This window comes from Emydura macquarii, unplaced genomic scaffold (genome assembly GCF_026122565.2).
Source record: "Emydura macquarii macquarii isolate MOO-44397 ecotype Brisbane River unplaced genomic scaffold, CSIRO-AGI_Emac_v2 contig_369, whole genome shotgun sequence".
Classification (NCBI taxonomy): domain Eukaryota; kingdom Metazoa; phylum Chordata; order Testudines; family Chelidae; genus Emydura; species Emydura macquarii.
Window position 1 is genome coordinate 10919628 of NW_027130506.1, and position 19093 is coordinate 10938720.

Here is a 19093-nt window from a genome sequence, read left to right on the forward strand (position 1 = left end):
GCTAGCCTTTATAGCCTACTCATTGTTCTTTGGATGATCATCCCTATTGTATTCCACTCAGGGTTATGGGCATGCACCCAGAGCTGGAGCTTTTGAAAATAGTACTGTCCAGCAGTGCACACATGCATCCTGTGCCTCCTCATGGTCTCGTCCAAGGCAATGAAGTGTGGTGCAAGGTCCGAGTTGGTTTTTTTACTCTCCTATTGTCCTTGTGATGCACCTTCCAAACTTTTCAAAAACTGCATTTACTTTTTTATTTTTTGTTTTTTGTTCACTTCTTCCTTTCGCACCAGATTTAGGACTCGGGTTACCGCTTCAGCGGTGTTTTCTGCCAACTTTACCCCCTCCCATCCCATTTGCCAGTACCTGGACCTGGGTACTGGATTATGCCGAAGACACCGGGTTTAAAACCTGTGCTTCCTGCTCTTGCTCGTTTTCCATCAGTGACGAGCACCAACGCTGTTTGTACTACTTGGGGGAAGCCCACATCGCATCCAGGTGCACTATCTGCTTCTCCTTTCCTGCCTGCACTTGGGGAAACCAGACTCTCTGCCTCAGGGAACACTTTATGGAGGCTACCATGTGATCGACATTGGATCCTGGCCAGGGAACTTCCCCCTTCCCCTCCATACATTGGTCTGAACTGGCAAAGAGCACCACTCCCTGCTGCGGAACCCCCATGAGGCTCTGCCAGTACCAGTACTAAGGACCCCGTGCTGGGGCCTAGCCATGAACCAAGGAAGCATGCGCATAAGCATGGCAGTAAGTCTAGAAAAGTGGTTCTATTCTTGGCAGCATCCTCAGTCAAAATGATGGCACCTTCTAGACCAGTAGTCCCCGAACTTTTTACATTGCGCCCCCCTTTACCCTGTCTGTGCCCCTCCCCCAGTTGGGGCTGGGAGCGGGGCTGGGGCTGGGAGTGGGCCAGTGGTGCCCAGAAGCTGGAGCAGAGTAGGCCTGGGTGGTGTTCCCTCCCCGCCCCCTGGGGGCTGGCCCAGGCCCTGTCGCACTCGCACCCCCCTGACCCCCCCGAACATTGCTTCACACAATCCTAGGGGGGCATGCCACACAGTTTGGGGACCTTTGTTTTACAGCAGTGGTTCCCAACCTTTTCTCTGTTGTGGCACACCTTGATACCTTTAATTATTTTGAGGCACACCACCATATCATCTCCAAAGGAACTCATAAATATTCATGAGCCAATCCAGAACTCTTCAAATAGTTTTTCAAAAGATTCCATGGCACACATGCTCAGGCCTGACGGCACACCGGTTGGGAAACACTGCTAGAGTGTCATCACTCGTCGTAAAGACCTGACAGATGTTTACATTACCAGGGCTATGTGAGGCACAGAATGCTTTATGGATCACCAGCTTATCTGTACTAAACTGAACATCAGGATTCACAGCCCTAGATTGAAAATTGCCCCAAAACTGAACCAACATGTTGACGTCTTGAAATTTCACACGGAAGAGGGGAGAATCCCGTTAGCAACTTCCATTTATGCTGCACTATTAAATTGTCGGACGCTCTGCTCTCTGATGCCTTCTTGCAAAGTTTGGCTGCCCAGACAAACTCATCACCTTATACGTTGCTTCTATAATAACATGTAGGCCTATGTATCAGTGGGTGCTGACTCATCTGATCCCTTTCCTGTAGCCCATGAGGTTAAACAGGGCTATGTGCATGCCCCTGTCTTTCTTACTTTGTTCCTGGCTGGAGTGCTAGAAGTTGCCACACGTACTACCGCTACATGAGTCATTGGATTCAATGGTAGACTTCTAAACCTCGGCCGATTCAAGGCCAAAAGAAAATTCCAGCAAAGTGAAGGATCTACTGTATGCCGATGACATATCATTTGTTGCCCTTTTCAAGAACGACCTGCAACATTTCCTGAATTCCTTTGCCCATGCTGTATCCTTTTTTGGCCTTTGTATTAAAGTAAAGAAAACAGAAATAGTGTGCCAACCATCTCCTGGCAGGAACCCATCATTTTCATCACCACCAGAATCGCTTCCAATTAAACAGTGTCAAGTCCTTCTGCCACCTAGGTAACACAGTTACCGATGTCACCAGCGTTGACAGAGAACTTTCAGCACACTTAGGTAGCTGCCTCAGCTTTCGGTCTTCTACAAAAGAGACTGTGGACAAGATTGGGGAATGGAAAGGTTAAAGTGTCCTCAAAATGCCACGTTTACAAAGCTGTCGTGCTTCATTGTCTTCTATGCTCTGAAATGTGCCCCCTTTATCATCGCCATATCCAAAAACTTTACTGTCTCCAACAACTCCACCTACACAGCATAATGGGAATCAAATGGTCTGACAAAATCACCAACAATGAAATACGACAGCTGGCAGCCATTCTAAGTGTGGAAGCAAATAGCCTGGGTCAGCCACGTTGTACATATGGATAACAGTTGACTGGCTCACAGAGTACTCTACAGTGATCTTGAAAAAAGCAATTTGAAGGTTGGCCTCCCAGATTGCATCAAGCGGCACATACAGTCTGTTGGGTTGGACTTAATGACCTGGGAAGATACGGCCCATGACAGGCGAGCTTGGCACTCTACTACGAAGGAAGCAGAACAGAATATTGTCTTGCCACCTTGGCTTACAGTAGGAGAGAAATAGACACCAACTTGCCCTGTCGTGTCTCCTGACCCCTACATGTGGAAACAGATTTCCAGTTATAGTCATACTTGAATACGAGCGACCGTCATTCTCAAGTCTTCCTTCAAAGCTGAGAAGGACCTGGCACCATTCATGAGTTCTGGCCATGAAGGATCCCCGTGTTCCAAGTTTCACAAGAATGAGAAACGGCCACACTGATCACAAGATCCATTGGTACTGATCATGGACCCGCTGGCTCTGCCAACGTCCTGCGAACCATCAGTTTCCAGACAGATGCCATTCCTGCTACTGTCTCTTCCAGCGGAACACGTACCATTGACCCCTGAGGTGCCTTGGGTCCCCGCGAGTTATTTGCTCTGAAGGGACTACGATCTCCACAACCACCAATCTGATCACCAAGTCGAAGGGGCCCTTTGCCCGCTATGTTCTTGCCACCTCCCAACTGCACTGCCACTTAGTGAGGTTTCTGACTCCTGATTCAGATGATTTGGATGTCCGACACGGTCCACTCTCCTGTTCTGGAAGCATGATTGCTGGAAAGTTCCGTCAGCACCATGGCAGTTCCCCACCTTACCTTATCCACACAGTTGGTATCTGGCACTGTGGTCTCAATGCAACAGCAGGGCAAGCTAGGTTGGCCATACTGGAGCTTGTGGCCACAATATTTACCCTCAAATAGTCCCGCTTGGTTTGGGAAGAACCCCCCCCCCCACACTTCACCACCACAACCGTCATCAGGTAGGCGCTCGGACATAGTGCTAGATGACTCACCAATTAGCCCGACTCCGACAGCACCGATGAATCTGGAAAGGCATCCCTCATCTTCACCAGATGCAGCCACTTCTTGAATCCTCTCCTCCCCATCAGATGAGTATCTCTAGTTTCAGGAATTGCTGTGGAGAATAGCTAATGCCCTACAAATTACCTTAGAGGAGGTACAAAGACAGTCAATATCAGCTGCTTGACATTTTGCGCACTTCGGTACCAGTGAGGGTGGCCTTACCAATCAACGATGCCATCTCAAACTCTTCCTGCTAGCGTGGAGAGCCATAACAATGGACAAGTGGGTCCTACATATTATCCAGAGAGGCTATGTCATAGAGTATATGATGACGCTCCCATCTTGCCCTTTATATCGGTTCACATGCATGGAATACCCATGCAATGACTTCCTTTCAAGGAACAGGGTTCTACTCCAGCTACTTCCTAGTCCCCAAAAGACTGGAGCATGGAGACTAATACTGGATTTCTGACACCTCAACCACTCAATTTCCAAACCAAGATTTTGCATGGTCGTGCTTGCACCAGTTACATCTCTTGGTATGCAAGACGCCTACTTCATATCAGTGTACACTCAACTCTCAGCAGGTTCTTGAAGATCAGAGTGGGGCCTTGGCATCATCAGTTCAGGGTTCCACCATTCGGACTAACCACTGCCTTGAGAGTATTCACGAATTTTCTCGGTAGTGGCAGCCCATCTCAGGGTCCTCATTTTCCTCTATCTAGATGACTGGCTGATAGCAGCACAGTCCAAAGAAGAGGCCCAGGAGTCGATGTCCCGACTGCTTTTACTCTTCTCCTTCCTGGGGGTCAATGTCAAAAAATCAATTTTAAGCCCTACGCAATCCTGGAGTTCATAGGAGCTCTCGTAGACTTAATCTCTGCCCAAGCTTATCTGCCAAGGGAAAGGTTCCAGACAACAAGCGAATTAATCACTTTGGTGTCCTTCAACCCTTTGGTTTCAGCTAAAACCTGCCTTTCTGTCTTGGAATACATGGTGGCCTGCACATGTCATGCCCTTCGCTTGCCTACACCTGCACTGCCTTCAGCTCTGGCTACAGAGGGTCTACTCCCCCATGCATCAACCCAGGCACACTGTGATCCAAGTGCCACCAGAAGTTCTCTCCTCACTCCAATGGTAGATGAATCCACTACAAGTCTGCTTAGGGATGAGCTTCCTTCCATCTTCCCCCACTGTGATAATCATAACGAATGCATCCTTCACAGGTTAGGGCACCCACATGGGTGATCACATGACACAAGGCACCTGGACAGCACAAGAATCCAGGATGCACCTAAACATATTGGAACTCCTGGCCGTATGCAAAGCTTGCCAGTCATTGCTGCCAAACATCAAAAGCCAACACATTCTTGTCATGTCAGACAACAACACCACAGTCTTCTACATAAACAAACAGGAGCAAGTTCCCAAGCCCTGTGTGCAGAAGCTATACACCTTTGGGAATGGTGCATAACACACCATATTGTTTTGACAGCAGTCTACCCACTGGGCACTCAGAACATGATTGCTGATGCTCTCAGCAGAAACCTTGCAACTGATCAAAAACGGGAGTTGTACGACCCTGTAATTGCAGTGGTGGATATGCTGGAGGGTAAGATAGGATACAGAGTGACCTAGGTAAATTAGAGGATTGGGCCAAAAGAAATCAGATGAGGTTCAACAAGGACAAGTGCAGAGTCCTGCACTTAGGACGGAAGAATCTTATGCACTGCTACAGATTAGGGACCGACTGGCTAAGCATCAATTCTGCAGAAAAGGACCTGGGAGTTATAGTAGACAAGAAACAGGATATGAGTCAACAGTGTGCCTTATTGCCAAGAAGGCTAACAGCATATTGGACTACACTAGTAGGAGCATTGCCAGCAGATTGAGGGAAGCGATTATTCCCCTCCATTCGGCACTGGTGAGGCCACATCTGGAGTATTGTGTCCAGTTTTAGGCCCCCCACGACAGGAAGGATGTGGACAAATTGGAGAATCCAGTGGAGGGCAACAAAAATGATTAGGGGTCTGGGGCATAAGTGGGCCTATATAGCCTGCAGAAGAAAAAAGTGAGGGGGTATTTAATAACTGCCTTCAACTACCTGAAGGGGGGTTCCAAAGAGAATGGAGCTAGGCTGTTCTTAGTGATGGCAGATGACAAGGAGCAATAGTCTCAAGTTGCATTAGGGAGGTCTAGGTTGGATATTAGGAAGAACTTTTTCATTAGGAGGATGGTGAAGCACTGGAATGGGTTACCTAGAGAGGTGGTGGAATCTCCATTTTAGAGGTTTTTAAGGCCCGACTTGACAAAGCCCTGGCTGGGATGATTTAGTTGGGGTTGGTCCTACTTTGAGCAGGGGATTGGACTAGATGACCTACTGAGGTCCCTTCCAACCCTAATCTTCTATGATGTGACACACACAATATTGTTTTAGAGAAAAGAACTGACATAAAAATCTCAATCAATTAAAGATCCATTGGAGGACTCTGATTATGGATATAGTGCAATATTCTTTTTTTTTTTTGTAGTCTTAAAAGATATTTTCTCATAATCTCAGATGTATATGAAGTGAAAAATAGTAAATTCTATAATTAGTTTGGTGCATTGCATGTAAAGAAGTGGCAGAGTTGAAGTCTTGTGAAATTTTTAACTTTAATTTTTTTTTACTCTGTTGCTTAACTTGGTAACATAATGTCTTAACATCACTTACATTGAATAATTATAGATCTGGTTAAGATTTTGTCACGGTTATTTTTAACAAAAGTCACGGACAGTACACGAAAATTCACGGCAGTCCTGACCTCTCCGTGACTTTTGGTAAAAATAACAGGCTGGAGCTAGGAGCTGTCCACGGGGGAGGAGGAAGCGCAGCTTGGGACGGGAGCGGGGGGCAGAGCAGCTGGGAGCTGGGGAGGTCCAGGCTTGGATTCCCCACTGCGGCTTGGGGTTGCGGGGTTCCCCTGCCGCAACTGGGAGATGCAGGATCCCCAGCCATCAGCTGCCGTGGGTGGAGGGACCCCAAAGCCCAGAGCCACTGCTGGCGGTAGAGGGACTCCGGAGCTCAGAGCCACCATTGGGAGCTCTGAAGTTCCCCTGCTGCCTGTGGCTCAGAGTTGCAGGACCGTTGCCTGCACCAACTTGGGGCTTTGGGCTCTGCGGTTCCTCGTGATCGCTCAGGGCTATGGGATCCACCTGCTGCCTTCCCCAGCTCCAAGTTGTGGGATCCCTGCCACCTGCCCCGGCTCATAGCAGCGGACCCCTCACTGCTCCGAGCTGTGATGTCCCTGGTGCCAACCCTGCCCCCTGACGGCGGTGACTCCGAGCCGTGGGGTCCCTGCCACCCACCAGTGGCAGCGGTGGCTCCGAGCTGCAGGATGCCTGCTGACAGCAGGGAGCAACGGTGGTTCCGAGCAGCGGCGGCTCTTAAACGCTTCATCCCTGCTATCTGCCGGTGGCTGACAGCAGCAAAGGTGGCGGTGACTCCAAGCCATGGGGTCCCTGCTGCCTGCCCTGGCTCAGCTGTGGGGTCCCTGCCTCTCGCCCCAGCTGATAGCAGTGGGCAGGGTCACTGCCACCAGCCCAGGGGTGCAGAGCCACAGGATCCCTGCCACCAGCCTGCGGGCTCAGAGCTGGGGATCCCTGCAGCCACTGAGAGCAGCTGCCCACTGAGAGTTCCACAGATCCCAGAAGCTGACCGCTTCTGCCCCATGGCCTGAGGTCACGGGGGGGAAGCTGAAAAGGGTAATTTCACGGAGGTCTCTCGAAGTCACGGAATCCATGACTTCCGTGATAAAGTCTTATCCCTACTTATAAATAATATATAGTGACACAGTTTAGGGGTTTGTGTGTTGTAGGTATTTATACATTTCCTTTCATTTTGGTATTTATGCACTCATGCATATTCTGTACCTTTTGCACATAATGTTATAACTTTCTTACATAGTTGTCATTCTCCGGCCTTGTGAACTCTTACAAACAAACTTTTTCTTGAATACTATAACATCATATAACCATTGTTCATGTTAATTTTGTAGATTATTCGGATTATGAAGATAGTTCTCTTGAGTTTTTGGAAAGGTGCTCCTCTCCACTCACACGGTCTTCTGGGAGCTCTCTGACTCTGCGAAGCATGTTTACAGAGAAGAACACTTCATACCAGTATCCAAGAGCCATTCTGTCTGTCGACCTTAGTGGAGAAAGTAGGTTGGCTGAACAATAGGAAATTTTATTTTAAAAACTTACATTTTGTATATAAAGTGAATAAAAAAAGGCCAAATACAAGCCAAATAATTCATTTTAGGCATAAAAATATGAAACTTTTATGCTTTTTATGCTTGTTAAACCAACATGTATATACTTTCATGACAGATTGAACAAAACGTTTACCCTGCTCATGTTGTTCTGCATTGTGCTGGGCACTGGTTGGATGTTGCCACTCCTACCTCTAAGGTGGCTACATTGCATTGCTGTATATACTGTGGAGGTTTCTAAGAAGTGTAATCTTCCAGCAGTAAATCTGTGAGTGACTTCTGCTATGTATAGTGCAGGATCATTCAGCATCTAAGGTCCTGCATTCTTGTAAAACATTAAATCTGTTTTCATGTACAACTTCAGGTTTATTTGTTTTTACTAGACCTATCAGATGTGGAGTTCTTGGATGATTCCTCCACGGAGAGTTTATTACTGAGTGGTGATGAATACAATCAGGACTTTGATTCAACCAATTTTGAAGAATCTCAGGATGAAGAGGATGCTCTCAATGAAATTGTTAGATGCATCTGTGAAATGGATGAGGAAAATGGCTTCATGATTCAGGTACGGGACTCACTTGCTGTGCAATCTTCCTTCTGATTTTTGCTCTTTTGGCATCCCAGGGAAGTTCTCTTATGTAAAGAACAGGCAAGAAAAAGACAGTAGCGGTTAACGCTTCCTGCATTCCAAACTGCCAACATGCCTCTCTCCTTTCTATGCAGGGCCATCTCTCTAAGGGTGCGGTCGGTACAGTTTGTGTCCATTCAGTCCTTGTTACCTCTCACTGTGCCAACAGTAGTGGCAGTTGCAGTGGATGGAGTGGTCTCTACAGAATGTGTTTTATGCCTCTGCCCTGACCCAGACCACCATCTCTAGTTAAGTCAACTTAAGTCTCTCAGTACAGGTGTGCACACTGGGAAACACTAGGAAACAAGACCTCAGACTTTCAACATATGGACCACATCTTTATGGGGACACTTGTCTCATGGGCCTCTTCCCTCCCATTCGTGATCACATTATGTTCTTGTGGCAACTACAGCAATAGCTTAATTGGAAAATTGTTAGAACATTATTTTTTTCATTATATTTTAATGTGATTTGCAGAAACCAGCAGTTGCTCCACAGACCACATTTTGAGAACTGCTGTTTGTTATAGGCCATCAAACAATTACCAGATTGTTGCTGCTAGTATTTTATTTGTCTAATCATCTGTTCTGCACTTTGCAGTGCAATACAAAGTCCTGTCTCAAGAAGCTCACAATCTAGTATTTGGACAAGACATAACAAATGGAGGAAAGGAAGTGAGGTGGGCATGGTTACATAAATAAAATCATTAACTTAGTAGATTCCATGTACACTTAAAAAACAAGGCTTTCTAAAAAGATTCATTTTAATAGTTAACTTATAGTCTCCATGACAGAAATTAGTTTTTATTGTGGTTTGAATCAGGCAAGTGTAAATCAGAATTATCAGACAGATGAACATGATATGTTGGGAAAGGATCAACACAGTTTTTGTAAAGGGAATTCATGCCTCGCCAATCTGTTAGAATTTTTTGAGAGGACCAACAAATGTGGATAAAGGTGATCCACTGGTCACAGTGTCCTTGGACTTTCAGAAAGCCTTTGACAAGGTTCCTCACCAAAGGCCCATGAGCAAAGTAAGCAGTCAGATAGGTGATAAGAGGGATAGATCATGTAAATAGTTAAAAGATAGGAAACTAAAGGTAGGAATAAATGATTAGTTTACAGAAAGGAGAGAGGTAAATAGTGGTGTCCCCCGAGGATCTGTACTGGGACCAGTGCTGTTTAATGTATTCATAAATGATCTGGAAATAAAGAGGGAAACAGTGAGATGCCATAGTTTGCAGATGATACACAATTACTCAAGATAGTTACGTCCAAAGCTGACTGCAAAGAGTTACAAAGGGATCACACAAAACTGGATGACTGGGCAACAAAACTGCAGATGAAGTTCAATGATGATAAATGAAAAGTAGTGCACATTAGAAAACATAATCCCAACTATACATACAAACAGATGGGATCTAAATTAGCTGTTACCACTCAAGAAAGAGATCTTGGAGTCATTGTGGATAGTTCTCTGAAAACATCTGCTCAGTGTTGCAGTGGTAGCAAAAGCTAACAGAATGTTAGGAGCCATTAGGAAAGGGATAGATTATAAAACAGAAAGTGCCCTATGTGAATCCAAGGTATTAGCACACCTTGAATACTGCATGCAATTCTGGTCTTCCTCTCACAAAAAAGATATATTAGAATTGGAAAAAATACGGAGAAGAGAAAAAAATTATTAGAGACATGAAACAACTTCCATATGAGGAGAGACTGGGACAATTCAGTGTGGAAAAGAGATGACTAATGATAGAGATCTATAATATCATGAAATGATGTGAGAAAGTGAATAGGGAAGTGTTATTTACGCCTTCTCATAACTAAAGAACCAGAGGTTACCCAATGAAATTAATATGCAGCTGGTTTAAAATAAACACAAGGGAGGACTTCTTCACACAACGCAGTCAACCTGTGGAACTAGTTGCCAGGGGATGTTGTGAAGGCGAAAAGTATAACTGGGTTCAAAAAAGAATTAAATAAGTTCATGGAGGATAGGTTCATCAATGGCTGTTAGCCTGCATGGTCAGAGACTCAAACCCCTGCTATAGATGTCCCTTAACCTCTGATTGTCAGAATTTGAGAGTGGACCACAGGCTGGATCACTTGATGATTGCCCTGTTCTGTTCATTCCCTCTGAAGCACCTGGCACCAGCCACTGTTGGAAGACAGTATAATAGGCTAAATGGACCACTGGTCTCAGCCAGTCGGGCTGTTCTTATAAGGGTGGCTTGGTCAATAGATTCTGGGAAAGCATTTGAAAAATACGCGGGCAGTATTGAAAAGGACACAGTGATCTGGGTGAGGAGGACATGAAGGTAGTGAGTGTTGAGACTCGCATCGTTGGAATGGAGTGGATATGTGGCAGGGGTCACAAGAAGAGACCAAGTTGGTTAAATAGGTGGGAACAGAGTGATGTAGGGTCTTGAAGAAAAGAACAGAAAGATTGAACTAAAAATGAAGAGCTGTGGAAGATCTTGGTGACAAAAAGGTTTGATGTAGTCATAGTAGTTGGAGAGAGAGATATCTTTTGTTGTGGTGTTTTAGGTAGACCTTAGGGTAAAAATGGGTGTCTGAGGCCAGAGGGAAGAAAGCTGCAATAGTCAGGGCAGTAGGTGTTTAGGACATGGGCAAGTAATGTCGTCATGGGGACAGAAAAGAAAGGATGGACTTCAGAGACTTTTTGAAGGCAGACCAGCAGAATTTGGTCAGTGCTTACATTTATGATATGGATGAGGTGGATATTGGCTATTTGCAATCATGACTGATCTGGGCTGGACTTGAACCAGCATGCTAGAGCTGAAAGCCTCTATATTCCATCCATTACTATCCCCTGAGCTGTCCAGTAGCTGTTTTGTCTTTAAATACCGCATCAGCCCTTTTAGACATACAACAGTATTCTTTTCAAAAGTTCCCCATCATTTAAATATTACTCCTTATTTATTTTTTGTTTGTTACCCTTTTCTAAATTCAGTTGGCAATTTAATAACTTCACACACCTAGTCTCAGTGCAGGTCAGCAGGCCAATCATTATGCTGCTTTGTCCTTGTAACCTTGGTATTGCTCCCTTCCTTCTTATCTTTATTTCTACACTTTCTCTCTTCGTTTTCTTTTTCTTTTAGATTTTCTGTCAGTGCAATGTTAAAGATAAATCTTAAGCACTGGAGAGGTACTTTGTAAATGAAAACTGAAGCTTTCTGTTTTCCATTGTTATGCTGTAATATATTACTATATATTTCTATTTCACCATAGTCCTATACTGTTGTCTTTATGGTCAGCTACTAAATATTTAGTGCTAAATTACTTAACACTATAATAAAAACATTAAGTTTAAATTTTTTATTTTGTTTCCAGATTTGAATTTGTGGCCATGGGATCACTTTCAGAGCTAAAATTTAGCTAAATTGTGGCTTGATTTTTCTACAGCAAATACAAATTGCATGAGTACCATACCTTAACTCAAGTCAGCTACTAAAGGAAATCTGCTATTCCCTGCATTTTGAGTAGGCTGGAAAAGAACTGACTTACAAATAATGAATTACCTTGTTTCTTTTGGATGGTAGTGTGAAGAATGCCTGTGTTGGCAACATAGTGTATGTATGGGATTGTTAGAGGACAGCATTCCAGAGCAGTACATTTGTTACATCTGCAGGGACCCACCAGGTATGAGTAATCACTGTTTTATGCAAAATTCATTGATATTTTTACTTGTGTTTTCAGCAAAAATGTATTGTATAACCATTACTCACAATTTCTATAGGATTTCACCTGTTTTGTGTTTTTGATATGTTGTGCTTTTCTGGATTAGTCTTTCATAACATTTCCTTCTGTTTGATTCTGCATGGAAACTTTTATTTTTCTGATACTAAATTCTTAAATTTTGTTCAAAATAGTAACTTACCATTCTCATGAGTTTACAAGATGTGAGAGCACTCCTTTCTTATTGAGAAATTAACTCCCACAAACAGCAGACTCTTAAAGAGCAGTTTTACTCTGAAAAGTTGTTACTCATGTTAGCACTCTGCTGTCAATACAGCTATGGGAGAGTGATCTGGAGTCTATTCTAACTTGAACATTAGCAAAATTGTTAACTAGATAGCTAGAAAAGCAGGACAGCTTTTGCATTCATTTACATCTGTGCAACCTCATTATGTAACCAACGGTAGAATTTTACCTGTAGAATTGCTGTCACAGATGATGGTGCATGAGCTAGAAGAAACACAGCTTGATTTTTAGATCTTAGCATTAGTTTGAAAGGTGGCAATTTGAAACCATGATTTGTAACCTGAGCATATTTGATCTGGGAGCAATTGAAATAATAAAAATAACTTCACAATGCCATTTTTTTTACAATCCTCCTTCAGAGCATAAACAGACATTTTTGGAGGAAAGTTTAGAGTTCTTTCTGGCAAGTTGTACACACTAACACTTCAGCCTTTTTAGGAAGATGGAGAAACTAGGACAAAATTTACATATTTAAATATATATTTAGTTATCTAAATAAATAGGCTAATTTGCAGAGATGATGAGTACACATAACTGCCACTGACTTCCATGAGAGGTGAAGGTGCTTACTATCTCTAAAAATAAATAAATAAATAAATAAATAAAAATAAAAAAAAAATAGGCCATTTATTTAGATGCCTTCATTTTGGACTTAGGCACCTAATTTTAAACACAGAAATTTGAAAATTTGGCTATATGTTTTTGACTGTAAAAACACTTGAGTTTTATAATCTAGGCATGTATGAGTAACACAGTGTTGAATTTTGTATTTGAAGGTATAAAATTAGCACATGCCACTGATGTTCAAGGATTTTGGAACTGCTCATGTGAAGACACAGTTTAGCCCCCTCCTTCCTGCCCACTTGTCCCCTCCCACTCCACCATTTTTTTCCTGTTCTTTCTGTCTAGATGAGTCATTCAGGATGTCAGCATTTGACATTATACTGGGAGGATGGGCTGGGCAATGGATGGTGTTTTTATTCAATAAGGGATTAATTGCTACCATCAGCTGGTTCTTTTATCTACAGACAATTCTAGTGAATACCATTTAGTGTAAGGATTGGCAAGTTTCCATCTAATTTTAGGCCTGGTCTACACTTGCTGTGAAATGTGGTGGCAGTCGACGGGAGATACACAAGCTATGTAGAGTAACTTGCGTATCTCCTGTCAACTTTCTAAATTCTAATTCTTTCTAAATTATTAGCACGGCGTCTCCACTATGCTGCGCCAAAGAGAAATGCCCTCCCGTCGACGCAGTGTTAATCTTTTCTGGGGGTGGATTTATTGAGTCGACTTCCGGATCGATTTGAGCGGGTCTCCACTTTTGCTCAGTCTATCCCAAAGAATCGATCCGGTGGCCCTGAATTTGCCGCCGTGAGTGAAGACATACCCTTGTTCTTCTACTGCTTGTATATTTTAGTGATGCAACAGGTGTGTGTACGTCTCGTGCACTGTAGCTAGACATTTTTCCCTAGCAACACCTGCAGGGGTGGCCCGTCCTACACCCTGGCTTCCTTGTGCTCTGAACCAAAGATATAAAGAGTGGAGTCACTCTACCCATCCTTTAGTTCCTTCTTACTGTCTGGTTGCTAATAAGTGCGTTTCTGTGAACAAAGTTGCAACTAGTTAGCTTTTGCATAGTGGTACTTGTTTCGTACTTTGGTTGTCACTTTCTATAATCAATTTTATTTTTCTTTTGTTTTCTGTGGAGTCAACTGGCCTCTGGGACTCACCCAGTACCAGGAGAGCCTATGCCAAGATCTCCTGGTTTTTTAAGCCCTGCTCCAGCTGGTATCAGCCAGTGCCTGTCAGTAACCTGCATCCTCCACTGTTTAAAGTGCTTGGGCTAGGGTCACGCTAGAGACATGCTGACAACACCAGAGGCCTATGCAGCTTCAAGAGACTTATTGTGTCTTTTAGTACTGGCATCACCACTGATTCAGCGCGAAGATCCTCCACCAACACCGTTGCAGGTGCCGTGCTTATCAGTGCCAACAGTAGGGTTGGTTACAATTCCATCGGTCTCAGGTCCAGTACCCCATTCATTGGCCCTCCTCCATGACAATATCTAGACCTCCATCTCATCGTGCAGTACTGGTAGCCAGGAGGCCTTCAACGCTTTCTCTGTAGACTTTAAGGCCAGAAGGGGGGACCATCATGATCATCTACTCTGACCTCCTGCACATTGAATGCCCCAGAATCTCACCCACCCACTCCTCTAATAGACCCGTAACCTCTGGCTGGGTAACTGAAGTCCTCAAACCATGATTTAAAGACTTCAGATTACAGAGAATCTGCCATTTACACTAATTTAAACCTGCAAGTGACCCTTGCCCCATTCTGCAGAGGAAGGCAAAAAAACCCAAGGTCTCTGCCATTCTGACCCAAGGAAAAATTCCTTCCTGACCCTAAATATGGCCATCAGTTAGACCCTGAGCATGTGGGCAAGACCCACCAGCCAGACATCTGGGAAAGAATTCGCTGTAGTAAATCAGAGCTCTCCCTATCTAGTGTCCCATCACTGGCCATTGGAGATATTTGCTGCTAGCAGTTGCAGATCAGTTACGCCATTGTAGGCTCACCATCCCCTCCAAAAACTTGTCAAGCTCAGGTTTGAAGTCCAGTTAGGTTTTTTTGCTCCCACTGCTCCCAGTGGAAGGCTGTTCCAGAACTTCACTCTTCTGATGGTTAGAAACCTTCATCTAATTTTAAGCCTAAACTTGTTGATGACCAATTTATATCCATTTGTTTCTGTGTCTACATTGGTGCTTAACTTAAATAACTCCTCTCCCTCCCTAGTATTTATCCCTCTAATGTATTTATAGAGAACAATTATATCTCCCCTCAGCCTTCTTTTGGTTAGGCTAAACAAACCAAGCTCTTTGAGTCTCCTCTCATAAGGCAAGTTATCCACTCCTTGGATCATCCTAGTAGCCCTTCTCTGCACCTCTGCACCTGTTCCAGTTTGAATTCATCTTTCTTAAACATGGGGGACCAGAGTTGCACACAATATGCCAGATGAGGTCTCCAGTGCCTTGTATAATGGTACTAATACTTCCATTTCTCTGCTGGAAATACCTTACCTGATGCATCCTAGGACAGCATTAGCCTTTTCTACAGCAGTATCACATTGGCAGTTCGTAGTTAGACCTGGGTGTACTGGTTGATTACAGGATTTCTCCTACTCTGTCACTTCCAACTGATAAGTCCCAAGCTTATACTGATAAATCCCCAGCAGGACTGCTGAGAATTTTGCAGTCCCCTCTGGAACCAAAATCTTGACATTAGGGCCCTTTCTCCAAGGGCTTTTCCTGGTACTTTGCTGTCTTGGCCTTCAGAGTACTCTTACTCGTTGTCAGAATCCAAAGTGGTTTCCTGGATCTCCCACTTCAGGGCTTCCTCTAGAACCTATTCCCACTCTCACAGAAGATGGTCTGTCAAGGGCAGGTCTAGAGATTGGAAGCCTAGTTTAGGCACAACTGGCCTCTGGTACTGACTGAGACGCCTTGAATGGTCAGTACCGAACAATATCCAGACATGCAATTGACAGTGTCCTCAACCTGCCATGGATCCAATTCAGCAGTGTAATGTCAACCTTTTCTCTTGCATCTTCTGAATGCGTCCTCCTCTTCATTGGATGTGGCTCCGTTACCAGAAGGTTCCTCCCCAGTACCAGATGACTATAAAGTCTACCAGGAGCTCCTAAGAAGAATGGAATCCTCACAAGCTCATTGACATTTTGCACTCAGCTACTGCAGGGAAGATAGCCCTTCCTACAAATGAGGCAATAATGCAACCCATTAAATCACTGTGGCAAATCCCCTCAACTATTCCACCAGTAGCTAAATGCACAGAGTGCAAATACCAACTTCTGTCCCAGCACGTTGAGCAGATTTATTGAAACCCTCCACCTGGCTTACTAGTAGTAGCTGTGCTAAATGAGAGAGATTGTAAAGGTGGAGCCAAGGCGATGCAAATAAACTGTTTATTCACTATGGGATTACATCTCTGCATTGCCAACCATTAGGTCCTCCTAGCCCAGAATGACTATTCAAACTGGGAGTCAAGGTCTCTGTTTGTGAATTGCCTGAAAACTAGGGAACAGTTCTAGTTCCACTTGGTGGAAGTCCATCTGGTTTCTCCATCAGCTTAGCAGACTTTCTTGGACACAACAGATTCTGAAGTAAGAGCCATGGCCACTGCAGTAACAATGCATTTTTGTTGTTGTTGTAGTTGTAAGGGATTCCTGTAGAAGTACAGTAGACTACTAAAGGCCTTCCTTTTGAGGTCTGTTTTATTTTCTTTCAAGACTGACGAGACTTTACACACACTAAAAGTATCTAGAGCAGTCTTAAGTCCCTAAGTGTATTCACACTGGCCACAAAGAGGACAAAATATTGTCACTTCCAGCGAAGACAGCAATTCTACCCTTTCAGAGAGCCTGACCATTTTAGGCACAAAGAAAGGGGAGGCCTCTGCCTTTTATCTCCTCGGTCACTTCATCTAGGCAACCACAAGCCCCAAATTAGCCTGTTTACTCCTCCACTGAGGACAACATATCAGCTCAAGATTTAACAGGCTCTTTCCTTTTCTTTGGGAATAGGTTATCCCATTTCCTAAGTGTATGGCAAGCTGTCACTTTGGTCAAGTGGGTGATGAATACAGTGGAATCAGGGTATACCCTACAATTTCTTTCTATCCCGCTCCTACTCCCTTTACATGTCCTTTCTGAGGGACCCATCTCATGAATCTTTAAGATAGGGAGTGTGGACTATATGTTCTTTGAGAGCCTATAGAGGAAGTGCCTCCTCGTCCTCCAGGTTTTTATTCCTGATATTTCCTAATATCCAGAGCTAGAGGGGGTCTCAGACCCATTCCAGACCTTTGGAACAGAAACATTAATTTTTTGATGTACGTTCCATATGATTTCCCTTGCTTTTAATATCCCTGCTCTAAATCAGGGAGACTGATTCTGCCCTCGACTTACAGGATGTTTATGTCCATATGGCAATCCATCCTAGCTATAGGAGGTTTCTAACATTCATCATAGAAGGAAATCATTATCAATTCTTTGTTCTGCCCTTTGATCTATCATTGGCACCAAGGGTTTTCACTAAATGCATGTCAATGGTCCCGGCCTCCCTTGGCCAGCGGGACATCCATGTATACCCCTACCTGGATGGGTTGGTATGAGATTACTCTTGTCACCAAATAGAGACCACTATCCATCGGATTGTCCACCTGTTCAGCAGTCTGAGTCTGAAAATAAACTTAGAAAAATAAATTTTATTACCTCTTCTAAAAATAGAATTCATTGTCGTGGTTCTGGACTCAACCTCTTTCCTGTCTTATCCCAGGCTCTAGGCCAGTGGTTCTTAACCTTTCCAAACTACTGTACTCCTGAAGCCTGAGTCCCACCCCCACGGGGCTGAGGCATGTAACTTAGTTTCATGGCGCCCCTGTGGCTCCAGGCAATTGCCTTTCTTGCCACCCCCAATACCAGCTCTGCACTTGCGACCCCTCTAAAACCCCAGGTTAAGAAACACTGCTCTAGGCTATACAGGACCTCTGTGCATTGTTCAAGGATCAGCTATAAATAAGGTTAACATTCTGTAACAGGTGTTTTTAGTAAAAGTCAGGGACAGGTCACAGGCAATAAACAAAAATTCATGAACCCCTGTGACTTGTCCCTGACTCTTACTAAGAATACCCTGGAGGAGGGGTGGGAAAACCTAATAGTCAAAGCACTGCTCGGGGCTGACCTCCAGCAGCTGTTCCAGCCCTGCTGCTGCTTCAGCCTGGGGACTGCTGCTCTGGCGACCCAATGGCTGACCACTGGCCAGCTGCTCTGGCCCAGCCCCGGAAGAAGTCACAGAGGTCCCAGAAAGTCATGAAATCCGTGACCTCCATGACAGAATTGTATCCTTAGCCATAAACCGCAGGGAGGAGTTGCCCCAAGCTCCCCTGTCACGTGGCTGTGTGTATATACGTGATGCTTCAGGCCAGGCTGCACCCTGGAGGAATGCAGCATGGCTGAAGTAAATTTACTATCCTCAGGTTCACCGTCTCAGACGAGGTGTTGTCATCTCTCAATTGGCGGATAAGCCAGAACAACTTGTGTGGGGGAGGCGCTTTCTCTCCACCTCTTCTCTCTATGACCTTGCTAACAAATGCTTCATCCATGGGATGGGGAGCTCATTTGGGCAGTCTTCAGGCTCAGGGTTTGTGGACCATCCATGAAGCCAGCTTCCATGTAAACATTCTCTGTTTGCACACAGCATTCTGTGCATCAGCAGTTTTTGCGGCACATTCAGGGAAGGACCATCCAGGTGCTCACCTAGAATACCAGAGCAGTGTTTTGTGTGAACAAGCAGGGAGGTGCTAAGTCAGATAGCCTGTGCCATGAGGTGATCAGGTTGTGGAATTTCTGCATATGGAACTCTAACTTTCTGGGCATCTCACTTGCAGGGAGTTCAGAATGGCGTGGCAGACCGTCGAGCTGTTCCTTCAGGCTAGATCACAAACCGCCTCTCAATACAGTTGTTCTAGGAACAATGTTTCTTATAGGGGCTTTTCAGACAGTGGATTTCTTAGCAACTTGGCAAAACAGAAAATGTCCCCAGTTCTATTCAAGAATGGGTCACTGCTCTAGATCAGCCTTGGACACTTTCTTGTTCCTGTGAGACAAAGACCACCAGTGCCACTCATTACCAGGATCATTGTCAAGCTGAAACAAGATCAAGGCACAGTGATCCTCATAACTCTAGCCTGGCCAAGGCAGCCTTGGTACTCA

General features: G+C 44.6%; 1 protein-coding gene across 1 annotated transcript in view; it reads left to right on the forward strand.

Annotated features, from left to right (window-relative positions):
* Positions 1 to 19093, forward strand: part of PHF20L1 (PHD finger protein 20 like 1) — an 82631-nt gene that overhangs the window by 54396 nt on the left and 9142 nt on the right. The window contains 3 exon segments of the mRNA XM_067531570.1: positions 7450 to 7614; positions 8049 to 8230; positions 11859 to 11958. Of these exon segments, the coding sequence (XP_067387671.1) occupies positions 7450 to 7614; positions 8049 to 8230; positions 11859 to 11958 (447 nt within the window).